The sequence below is a fragment of the Benincasa hispida genome, chromosome 9 (genome assembly GCF_009727055.1).
Source record: "Benincasa hispida cultivar B227 chromosome 9, ASM972705v1, whole genome shotgun sequence".
In the NCBI taxonomy this organism is placed as follows: domain Eukaryota; kingdom Viridiplantae; phylum Streptophyta; class Magnoliopsida; order Cucurbitales; family Cucurbitaceae; genus Benincasa; species Benincasa hispida.
Window position 1 is genome coordinate 18,277,255 of NC_052357.1, and position 12,862 is coordinate 18,290,116.

The window sequence follows — 12,862 nt, forward strand, 5'->3', positions numbered from 1 at the left end:
ATACAGAGAAAAGTGTATATACTGATTTGAGAGAGAAACTGGTTGAACGACTAATCAGAGTAGATCCGAGAAGAATTAAGAGACAAGTCCGAGAGGTGAGTCTCCGGGCAAGAATCCTTTTGATCCCCACCGTTGAAGCTCTGTACGAAGGTCATTTCTACCAAACGAGCAAGCCTGAGAGGGAAGCTCTTCTCTTCATCCACTTTACACGCCGGTAAGAAAATCCACCGTCCAGATCTGTGTCAAGACGTTGACACTCTTCTATATTTGTTTCTATCTCTTTTCACCATTTGTACTCATCTTCTTAAATCTCTATCATTCACACCATGTATCAGACGCTTAATTCTATAATTAAATGTTATGATCATTTTCATCTCCATCTCTTTGCCTATTTTCGTTCATCCATATTTCACTTTTTCCACGATGTTTTCTTAATCCCTTGGATAATTAGCAATAATTGAGCAAATGAATTAATTGGGTTAAGGAAATAATTATGTTTAGTCAAGGCATGCTAGACGACATCTTCACCTATGAGAGCAGAAGTGAAGATGCCATTCTGTCTATCAAGAGAGGGTTGGAAGAATGCATTAACTAAAGCGAGAAGTACTTCCAGAAATGGAAGCAACCTTGCATTCACCACGTTCATCCCTGTTTCACCATAGAGATATGGAAACGCAGCCGATCACTGAGAGGTGTACGCCAAGGGAAAGCGGAACCTTAGTTGTATCTTTAATGCAATTAACAAACTTGTGATGTTTGTACTAATTATTCTTTCGCTTTCTGATTCATCCATTAAGCCTTGCCATCGCATACCACGATCCTTTGTGTAAACTTCACAGTCAGTCTCGAACTCAGCATCATGTATATCATGTTTCTTGTATCCTGCATCACGTTAGCTTAGGTTTATTTTTATCGCAATTTATTTTATTACCGCAACTTTAGTTTATTTGCACAATTTTACTTTACCGCAATTTAATTTCCTATATACACACACTCTTTATTAATTGCAAAAACACCGGTCACATACATCACAAATGTAACACACTAACGACAACAATCCCTGTGTTCGACCTCGGATTACTCTGAGAAACTTGCGTTGGAATTATACTTGGTTTCAATGCAAGGAAACTTGTGACAACGCATAGTATACTACAAGCATTTCATTAGTAACGCATACATCTAGAAGTAGTATCGCATAAAATGTGCATGAGAGCATAAGATTACATTTTACGTTACAAGTTTATGGCAACATGAGCTTGTAGCACATCATCATGCATGCACACTACATTCACCACCACAAGTCAACAAGTTTATGGCGTCGTTGTCGGGGATTGGTAATGGTTAGTGTTGAGTACATTTGTAGTATGTGTAGGGCAGATCTCTTTGTACTGGCTGTTTATTGTGAAGAGCAGTCTGACGGCTTATGAGTACTGGAGTGATCTAGAAATTCTAAGCTGACTCAGAGATCAGGTGTATTTTTCGCGCAAGAGCACATCAGAACTAGATTAAGCACCGGAACTTCAAGACCTATGGTTGTGAAGGAATTAGAAATGTGCAACGCATTCTCCATAACTGGTGTGATTCCTGAAGGAATTAGATAATCTTTCTCCCCATATACATTGCGGGATGAAACCAGGAAGGAGCAATGTCCCTGAAGACATTGAGCAGGCAAGCTGGACCGCCTAAGAGGTGTGGATTGCATTCATCAGGAGAAAATTGTCTTCCGGTCCTTATCTCAATTCTATGTTTACATGCTTTCTTAATTCCTGTCTTTATTGCTTTATGAACTTTGTTATTTATTGCTTCATTTAATTTGTGTTTCAATGCTTTATGAATTTATGCTTCATTTAATTCTCTTGCATTTATCTCTGTACTTTTCCGTCATAAATGCGTTATTCTTAAAACCTGGTGAATGATTGGTTAATAAGAAGAAAATTATTACCGCAAGGTCCTTGTGACTTGCGTTGATGAAAAATATATATTTATATAAGAATAACAACAAAACAATCAACACCCGGTATGCATTGCGATGATGGGTGCATCTTGTACCCACATGATACACTTTGCATTCATCCAACTTAAATGCATTGCATTAAGGGCTGTGTTGCACTCGTATGTGTTCTTAGCCCGTCCTTAGTAAAAATGCACTATGTTAAGGTAGTGTTACGCTGGTAGAAATATTGTGTGCCCATCCTCTAGAAATGCATTGAGTTAAGGGGTGTGTTGCGAGGATACATGCGTTGTTGCTCGTCCTCTGCAAAGATGCATTTGCGTTGATGAACTCATTGCGTTAATTCTTAACCTTGCGCCCATCCAAATAAAATACAAAGAAATTTTTTTTTGCAAATTGAGAAGTCTAAACACTTCAACTTCCAAGGACATGATGAATCTGTAGTTGAAAGGACGTATGATTCTACAACTTCATAGATGTGAGAAGTGCAAACGATAGGCTTTTTGAGTAGCTCGAGGCCTGCCACTGTAAAATTCGTGTTGGGCCCATCAAGGCCCAACCTATAAATTCCATCTCCTCCGTCTGTGAGTCCATTTGATCTCATTTGCAAACAGAAATCCTAGAGCACTCTGCATACCAGATTGTTTCCCTCTTCCTAAAACCCTAAAGAATTTCCAGTTTTCTTTTACTTCGGCATCCATGGTAGACTAATCTTCCCAGCAATCTTCTTCACCCTCATCACCCTCGGAAGCCCAAATCTCTATGCGAGAGGCGGCATTCCTTGCAGCCAGCCGTCGACTCGTCGCCCAGCCACACACCATCCCTCGAGTCGCCGGAAGACCTCGGCGAAATCCCTTAGCAGCCAGGCCACTCTAGTTCAGAAGGGGGCAGAGTTCTGAAAGCACCCCACTCCTAACATTCTTCTCTAAGAATGAAAAGAAGAGAGGACGATAAGGAGGTGTTTGGGAGCATTCTCAGCAACTTGGAGAAAGGACAAGGACTGCCTGAAGCTGGGGTTGTGAACCAACCAGTGCCTTTGAAGGAGGCAATGGAGGAAGAGTCAAGGAGAAGCGCTCTGGACATTTTGGATCCTAAGGAAACTGCTAATGCAGAATCCTATGAGGGACCCATCAGGGTCGCTTTGGAGGAAGCGGCGGCAGAGAGGCAGCTTGAAGGGGCTGAAGAGAAGAAGAAGAAGAAGAAGAAGAGCAAAGAGAAGAGGGATGAAGAAGATGAGCAAGCCCATCGAAGCAAAGAAGAGAAGAAAATCAAAGAGAAGAGGGATGAAGAAGATGAGGAAAACAAGATAAAGAAGAAGAAAAAAAGAGTGAAAGAAAAGAAAGCAGGCGGGAGGAAAGGCGCCTGAAGAAGGAGGAAGAGAAGAGAAAGAGGGCTGCAAGCCCAGAGCTGGATGGAGAATCCACCTCTGTGAGGAAGAACAAGGGGGAATCAGTGCAACCTGCAACACTGCAAACGGTTGCGACTGACGAAGGAGAAGATGTAGAAATCACCCCCTTGACACGGCGTTGCAAGGAGAATGCGCCGCAAGGGTCAACAATCGACCCTCCAATTTTGATAGATGCGTTAGAAGAGCAGAAGAAGAGAAGAATGGAGGAAGAAGATAAGCAGGAGAAAATGTTGCGAGCAAAACTTATCATCACAGAAGGTAATCAAAGAAGAAAATTACAAGATGAGAAAGTGCACCGCAACAATGAGATTGTGGTAGAAGAGGAAAGGAAAAGGCTCAAAGAGGAACAGCGCATTTTGCTAGCCTCCGAGCAGTTTGAAAAAGAAATTGAAGAAGAAGAGAGAGAAGAAGAAGAAGAAGAAAGGAAGAAGAAAGAGGAGAAGGAGAGAAAGCGTCGAGCAAACGTTCAGTGCATAAGAGAGAAGAAGGGCAAGGAAATTGATAAACGGGAGAAGAAGGAACAACACAAGGAAGGGAAAGGAAACAAAGGCAAGAATCCCGCCTTGCATTGACTAAAGAAAAGGCAACGCAGTTGTAGAAAGTAGTGAGCCCGCGTTTGTAAAGGGGCGTCCATCGAAGAAAAGAGAAAATGATGATATGCTAATGGAGATGGGATTTTTCTCCATGCCAACGCCACTACTAGAACTGATTACAAACGTTATACTAGAGCACGAATGGGAAACATTTTGCCAGTGCCCAGCCATTGTCATTCCAAAGGTAGTGCGCAACTTCTACAACGGACGGCTACATGGCACCAAGGATGTGGTGACCATAAAAAGGCAAATGGTGTCTTTCAGCACAAAGGACATCAATGAATTATTCTTGATGAAGAGAAAACCAGATGCACTAGGTAATAAAATCATTGATGATCCTACTAAAGAGCAGATGGAAGATGCGTTGCAAACATTAACGCAATCGGGCACTAAGTGGACGGTCTCATTAAAAGGCATCAGAACTCTAGCGTCCAAGACACTGCTTCCCGAGGCGCGGCTTTGGGTATATTTGGTAAAACGGCAACTCATCCCGACTTCCCATGATAAAACAATTTCGAGGGATCGAGTCATGGCCGCATATTGCATTGCGCGCGGCATTCCAATCGATGTGGGCTAGTTGATCGCAAGACAAATTCGAGGTTTTGTGGGACACATAAGAGGTCAGTATTTCTTCCCATGGATTGTCTCAAGTTTATGCTTATCAATGGGCGTAGGCATTGAGGATGAACCCATGCCTAAAGTTCATAGCCTCATAAACGTCAAAATTTTGAGGTTGCTCCTCAAAGATTCCCCACACTACCCTGAAATCCCATTGAAGAGGCCCGTCATTAATTTGAATGCGCCACAGCAACCCAAGCCAAAGAAACAGCAAAGATGACAAAGTAAAAGGGAAAGTCCAAGACTCAACAATGCAAGAATCAGAACCCTTGGACCCTTTACCTTTGATAATTCGCCCTCCAAGCCCTCATGCACAACCTTCTTCTTCCCTTCCCGAGCATTTCACCAACCTTCTCCTTGCCCCTAATTCTCCAACCACATATCCAGTAGCTCCATCCTCACCTTCAACATCATCACCGTAACTTCCCCTTCCACCGCCGCATGTTGATGACCCATGTAATTTGGGTGAAGGCACTTCTGCCCAACACCAAAACATTGATGGCGAAACATCGCAGGCATAACCTACCATTGCCTCCTTAGCTACTGAACTAGCAGGTATGCGAATCCTTTTTGCCCAACAACAAGAGCTCTTCTCCTAACAACAAGCCTTCTTCTACTAGAGAATATATGCGGTACACGAGCAAGTAGAAGATTTACAATGCAATGCTGCGATGACAAGAAAGGTGATGATCAATATTCAACGCAACATCTATACGATCCATCTGAACCAGAGGCGACTAACGGAGTGCAACCATGAGTACTTCAACTTCTTGACAGCGTATCTTCATGGTCCCATGGTGCCTCCACATCTCCAGCAGCATCTACACTTTGAAGAAGCTCCTCGTGTACCTCACCAAAATCCTCCACCAGAACCTCCTCCTCCTCAATAACTTTACATTTTTTTTTATTATTGCGGTCATTCTTCTATTTATAACTTCATTTATTATTTTTCTGTGTATAGAAGCTAATTTTCTAATTCTTTGTACATGCAAAAAAAATTTATATTGCGTTAGTTGTAATTCTTTGTATACTTAGTTAATTTTCAATACAACTAAGTAACATTTCTTTCAAGTACGCAATAGCCTCTTCTTTATCATCCTTTGTCTTTATTTGTGATATTCTTAATCTTTTATTTTGCGTTATTCATTGCACTGCGATGATGAGTTATATGCATACACTTAGAAACATTTCCCACACTTTGTATTTTCTGACTAACACTTAGTTAATTCGTAGCTATAGCAATACTTGTCTAAGTGTCTAAGTGTTTGTCTATTTTGTCCAAACAATGCAATGAAGACCTTGCGCATCTCTAAATTTGGGGGTGGGGAAGGTCTGAGCAAGTGAGATCAAGTGGTGCGGTCATTAAGAAAAATGCACTCATTATTTCAAAAAAAAAAAATTGTTTTCATACAAAACTCCAATGTTAGCGCAAGGGAAACCTAAAAAACAATCCCAACCTGATAAGAGTTAAGTTGTGAAAGGAGTCTGCTCGTAGTTGGATGTTCGCATGACACCCGTGGGAGCAAGCCAAAATGAAGATGGGTTTCCAAGAACAACGCAATATGAAAAGAGAAAAATGTAAAAAAAAAAAAAAAGGAAAAATAAAAGAAACAAAAGACAACTCCTCTGAAATTCATGAGTTAAAGTTGAGATTGGCACACAACCGTAGTTGGATGTTCGCATGACACCCGTGGGAACAAGCCAAAATGAAGGGTGTAACCATGATCAACAATCTCTAAATAAATGACGAAAAGTTTGACCATCGCATCTAGACGCATTAAGTTGTTTTGACAAGAAGAGGTAAACATTCTTTTTTAAAACTAGAAAAGCATTTTTGAGCAGAAATTTGTAGTATAGAAGAATAAAGTAAAGCTTTGTTATGAATTTTCAAGGATAGAAAGAAATTTCGATGTTAAATAATGTGCCTAGGTGGAGCATTTGAAGCAACCAATCAACGCAAAATTTAGGATAGGAATTGAGCAATATTGCTTTAGTAGAAGATATGCTTGAGAAGAAGCATATATCTAAATTTGGGGGTGTGATAACTTGTAGAAATACAAGTTATTTATACTGTTTTATTTAGATATTGCGGCCAAAAGAAAGGAAAGTTACGTCAATTATATGGAAATTAGCTAAGAAATGCGAGAATTATAAATTTTCGTCAATACACCTACTGACACCATTGCGATGGTAGAAAAGAATATTTCAAGTCTGTTTTGTAGGAAATCAAGTCACTGTACGCGTTCATGGCTCAAGATAAAAAGAACAACACATCTACGTCGCATTACGCCCATCATTCAAGAATGAATAGACGATCAAGAGCTAACCGATCAACACAATCTCAACCGCATGCGATAATAAAAAACAACACCGCATGCGGGCAAACGATCGAAGATGTAAAGAGCAACATAATTGCGTAGGATTCTGACGCGTGTACAACTGACCATTGTTCATTTCTGAAGGGATTGATTACGTAACAGACGAAATATTCACTCCACCATTTCTAGAACTACCTTAACAATACAGTGGGGACTACAATGCAGAGAGTCAAAGCTTAGCCTATAAATAGCTTCGGCCATTCCACTGAGAAATGATGCTTGAATACAGAGAAAAGTGTATATACTGATCTGAGAGAGAGACTGGTTGAGCGACTAATCAGAGTAGATCCGGGAAGAATTAAGAGACAAGTCCGAGAGGTGAGTCTCCGGGCAAGAATCCTTCTGATCCCCACCATTGAGCTCTGTACGAAGGTCACTTCTACCGAACGAGCAAGCCTGAGAGGGAAGCTCTTCTCTTCATCCACTCTACACGCCGGCAAGCAAATCCACCGTCCAGATCTGTGTCAAGACGTTGACACTCTTTTGTATTTGTTTCTATCTCTTTTCATCACTTGTACTCATCTTCTTAAATCTCTATCATTCACACCATGTATCAGACGCTTAATTTTATAATTAAATGTTATGATCATTTTCATCTCCATCTCTTTGCCTATTTCCGTTCATCCATATTTCATTTTCTCCATGATGTTTTCTTAATCCCTTGGATAATGAGCAAATGAATTAATTGGGTTAAGGAAATAATTATGTTTAGTCTAGGCATGCTAGACGACATCTTCACCTGTGAGAGCAGAAGTGAAGATGCCATTTCGCCTATCGAGAGAGGGTTGGAAGAATGCATTAACTAAAGCGAGAAGTACTTCCAGAAATGGAAGCAACCTTACGTTCACCACGTTCATCCCTGTTTCACCATAGAGATATGGGAATGCGGCCGATCACTAAGAGGTGTATACCAAGGGAAAGTGGAACCTTAGTTGTATCTTTAACGTAATTAACAAACTTGCGATGTTTATACTAATTATTCTTTTGCTTTCTGATTCATCCATTAAGTCTTGCCATCGCATACCACGATCCTTTGTGTAAACTTCACAGTCAGTCTCGAACTCAGCATCATGTATATCATGTATCTTGTATCTATCATGTTAGCTTAGGTTTATTTTTATTGCAATTTATTTTATTACCGCAACTTTAGTTTATTTGCACAATTTTACTTTACCGCAATTTAATTTCCTGTATACACACACTCTTTATTAATTGTAAAAACACCGGTCGCATATATCACAAATGTAACACACTAACGACAACAATCCCTGTGTTCGACCTCGGATTACTCTGAGAAACTTGCGTTGGGTTTATACTTGGTTTCAACGCAAGGTAACTTGTGATAACGCATAGCATACTACAAGCATTTCATTAATAACGCATACATCTAGAAGTAGTATCGCATAAAATGTGCATGAGAGCATAAGATTACATTTTGCGTTACAAGTTTATGGCAACATGAGCTTGTAGCACATCATCATGCATGCACATTACATTCACCACCACAAGTCAACATCTTTAGTGGAATGCCTGACAGTTAACGGATAGTGGATCTCGTGGCTAAAGAGTTTAGTCAACTATTCATGGACCATTGGATCTTCGAGCCACAGTCCATTAGGTTCCCCAAGTAGCTTGGATAAAGTCGAGAATCAGTGTTTGGGTTAATTTGAAATGTTCAAATTGACAAGTGGAAGTTCGATTATATATGATATAATTGGACTGGTTAATTATATATGATATAATTGGCTAAATGTATGAGGTACATTATTTTGGGGAAATTATATATAAATATGATTTATATCAAGTAAAGGAGAAATTACTATAGTAGATATGTGATATCAAACTATAGGGTAAAAATATAATATGATTATATTTATTAATATTTTAATTGGTTAATTATATGATAATTAACTCAAAATCACGCTCAAACGTGCGTTAGTGGGGAACAGCGTCGGTTATTGTAACCGATGAATAAAAATGAAATTTGTTTCATTTTGAATCGTTCGTCTGGAAAAAAAAGATCGAAGGAGAGCGTTGGTGTGAAAACATAATCGATCGCTTAAAATCGAGAGCCTATACGATAGTCGCTCAATGCCTAAACGATCGTCTACCTAGCGTCTAAACGATCGCACACTAAGTCCTAAACGATTGGTTAGCTTTCCTAAACGATCGTATAATGTGTCGTGTTTGCTAAATGATCTCCCTCTGTTTTCTAAACGATCGTTCAGTAAAATCTACACGATCGTGTAGCTTATTCTAAGCGATAAGCATCTTGCTATACGATAGCTTCATATTCCCTCCCACTTGTTTATCGCCTACACGGTCTATTCTTCCTTCTACCTCTACCAAACTCACCAAAGACCACACTTTGGGTTCTCACTCCGAGAATACTTGGGGCTCTATTTTGGTGGTGTCGTCCCCGTTGCGTTCGTGAGTTTGCTATTGTTCGTGCTACTGTAGTCGACGCATCTGTTGGGTGTTGGTTGATCGGGTAGAGGTCTTTTGCTACGTTGAGTTCCAAAGTTTGAAGACCATCTTCAACTGGTATGAGAACTCTCTCCCTTGTTTTTTCATGTTCAAAGCATGCCGTTAATTATTGTTTATTTGCATAACTGTGCGTTTGAATGTATCTGGTGTATTTTGGTCACTGTGAAATTGGAGCGATCCGAACGCGCTCACGGAACTCTTCGTTAAGAGATCCTTCAATTGGTATCAGAGTCAGGTTTTGATACTCCGATTTCATATGTTGCAACGAAATGACATTTACGTTCTTGGTGGGTGCATTTCTACACTGTTTAGTTGTTAAATGGTTGTAGATGTGTGGATTAATGGATGTTTTCGTGGATGGAAGCCTCAATTTGATCTAATTCTTTTACATTTGCAGTTGTTTGTAAAGGCCCCTGCATTTTTTGGGCATTAATAATCATCATCGAGTCTGTATTCAAAGTTTGTTTGAAGTTTTGAGTTGTTCGTGAAGAAGATCAGAGTAAATGTTGCGGTTCTTCGAGGAAGGAAGCGATCAAGGGTTGATCGCATCGTGTAGACGATTGAGTACGCGATCGTTGTTGATCGCATCGTGCAAACGATGGGGTATGAGATTGCTGTTGATCGCATCGTTTAAACGATGGGGTATGCGATCAAGGGTTGATCGTATCGTATTGACGATCGGGTACATGATCGCAGAGTGTTAGGTCGTATAGATGATGGAATGCTCACGTATCATTTACCGCACGCGTTCACTAGACGATCGTGTAGGTCAGCAAGCTTCATCGTTTAGTAACTGACTAAACAATCGCTTAGTAACATAAGGTAAATCGTTTACCTGTCACCGCGTTAAGTGATCACATAGACGATCAGGCTTCGCAGCCTTTTTGTCGTCTACGCGATCGTTTAATTTTGCTTCTATCGTCTAGTGCGCATTGGACGATTGTTTACCTATGGCGTCTACTACATGATGGAGTCCTCCTAGCTGTTCAAGACCCGGTTCACCTATGAATCGGTTTGCTCGTTGAAATATTTAATAGATAGGGTTATTTCATTTTGGTTTTTGTAAAGGCTCCTCCCGGTCCATTAATCCTTTATTTATTACATGTGATGTATGTTTTTTATATGTCATATGGTATACACATATAGTAAATCCCACCTTAGGTTATGCAATGGTCATGCATCATCTGTTTATTGTAATTGTTATAAGTTAGAGAAGCATAATTTAAATTATGTAAGAGCATGCTCATGCATCATATAATATAAGAGTTATATTTATGCATGCATAAAAAGCATTGATATGCATCATCTTTATATTATAATTGTTATAGTATAAGGGTGAATGATAACATGTTTGCTTGTTTATTACGCATTATATAAAAGTTATATATAATAATGACCGGACATTGCATGAAGCATGACACATAGGTTTCTTTATAAATGTTATATACACCTCGTTGTGCGCTATGGTTTTTTAGTTGTTTCTTTTTAAAAGTTAAAGAGAAATTAGAACTAAAAGAAATAAGAAATACATGTATGCTCAGTTAGGTTTATTCATGGTTTTAAAGTGTTTAAAACTTGGATCACATAGACCTAAGATCATGGTTCTAATACGATTAGCAACCCTAAGGCTTTAATCTTTTAATCAGTTTAATAGGATTGAATTGGCTAATAAAAGGTTAAAGTGTAGCAAATCTATCTATAAGAGACCTTTTTTTTAAGGCGGGTTTTGTCTAGGTTGGGGTATTTATGTTGACGGAAACGTAACACCCTTACCTGGGAACTTACCTGGAAAGGTGAATTAGATAGATTTGATGCATGCATGCAAGTTAAGGACTGTTCATTAAAGTGTTTAAATGTGACTACTTGAACTTGTTCATATTTCATAGACAAACATTGTTTATGAGCAGAGTTTAAAAAGACGACTTAGACTAAAATTAGTAGTCGGATTGTCTAGGTTAATGAACCCTAGGTAGAACATTCAGTGGGAGGTACTTAGGGTATAAAATGCTTCACTTAAACCTTTCACGTTTCTCCTAAATAGTCCACACCGTGAGATCTACCCTTGGCTTCGCGACAACTTTGGCGTGTCTCCCTAACGGATGGTGTTTAGGTAGGTCAATATCAAGGTGGATGGAGAGAGTGTTCATAGTGAGTGGGAGCAGAAAGTGCAATAGCATATCCCTCGATCTCCCTCGTTAGCCTAAAGGATGGCAGTTTTGCACATTTCTTTATTTGATCTCCTGTAAGAGGATAAGGTAACTTAGTCTTTTGTCCTAATCTACTTCTTCCCTATGGTGGACTCATTAGGGCAGGACTCTGGCACCGAAAGCGAGGGGTCACACTTACACGGAATTGTTAAAGGTTAATAGTTCTGGACCAAAAAATGGTAGCTGTTAGGTTCAGTTCCAAGAGTTGGTTCTGCCTAATAGGAAAATGTCTCATCCCAGCGAAGGGGTAACTAATCACCCACTGGTGACGTTTGTCCTGCCTCACTAGGGATCATGCAAAATAGAAATCTATAACTGTTTTGCAAAATTGATTAGTTTAGCGGTTTAGCAAAATCTAATAAAATTTTGTTCGTATTTTCAACAAATTTTTCAAAATGGCAACAACCACGTTAGCATTGTTAAGCGCCGAAAAACTTACTGGCGATAATTTCGCAACATGGAAACACATGATCACGATGATTCTGATCATCGAGGATCTCATGTTCCCTCTCACTAAGGCTTGTCCTTCTATTCAGCTCCTAATGTTGCTTAAAATGTTCAGGAGGTGATGACATGTAGATATGCATGTCATCTTAGGCCTTTTACTTAGAATTATGAAGTTGTTAGGCAGAATATGCGTCGATCATGCTAGGAATTCATGAGAAAAGAGTTTGCGGCGATCAACATATCGAATCTCAGCTAACCCATTACTTTGCGTTAATTATGCATTCATGTTCTTTTTTTGTAGCCATGCAGGAAATGAACGCAAACGCGGAAATCGGACCATCGCATAGACGACCGCATGCAGAGAAACACTTCCATCGCAAGGCAAACGCATCGATTAATGCATGGATGTTGCGATAATTAGCGTATGCGTCCATCGCATGGGAATTGCGCTCGTCAAACGATTGTGGTCATCATGTAGAGTTGCGGTGTTAAGTGAATGCGGCCATGAATGACTGCGGCTGCGTGACAAGCATTCTAATGGGATCAATGCAAAATTTGTGGAATGAACGCATCAACACATCTACCTCGAAAAAATCCAAAGCTGATGCTGACATTTCCACTACCACACCGTTAGTGGCAGAGGTTCAGAAAGGACGAACGCGCCGAACGTCAGACTCAAAGCAATCCAATTAATGTTGTCAGCAGCCAAGCTCTATAAATAGAAGCCGATGAGCTCAAATTCGTTTCATCCAGGGTTTTTGCCCAAGTTTAAT

The 12,862-nt window shown here is 39.8% G+C and overlaps 1 protein-coding gene across 1 annotated transcript in view; it reads left to right on the plus strand.

Moving 5' to 3' along the window:
* The first annotated feature begins 2,882 nt into the window (after positions 1 to 2,882).
* The window catches only part of LOC120084591, a 53,944-nt gene continuing 43,964 nt past the window's right edge, over positions 2,883 to 12,862 (plus strand). The window contains exon 1 of the mRNA XM_039040399.1: positions 2,883 to 3,201. Coding sequence (XP_038896327.1) covers positions 2,883 to 3,201 — 319 coding nt within the window. The remainder of the gene's footprint in view (positions 3,202 to 12,862) is intronic.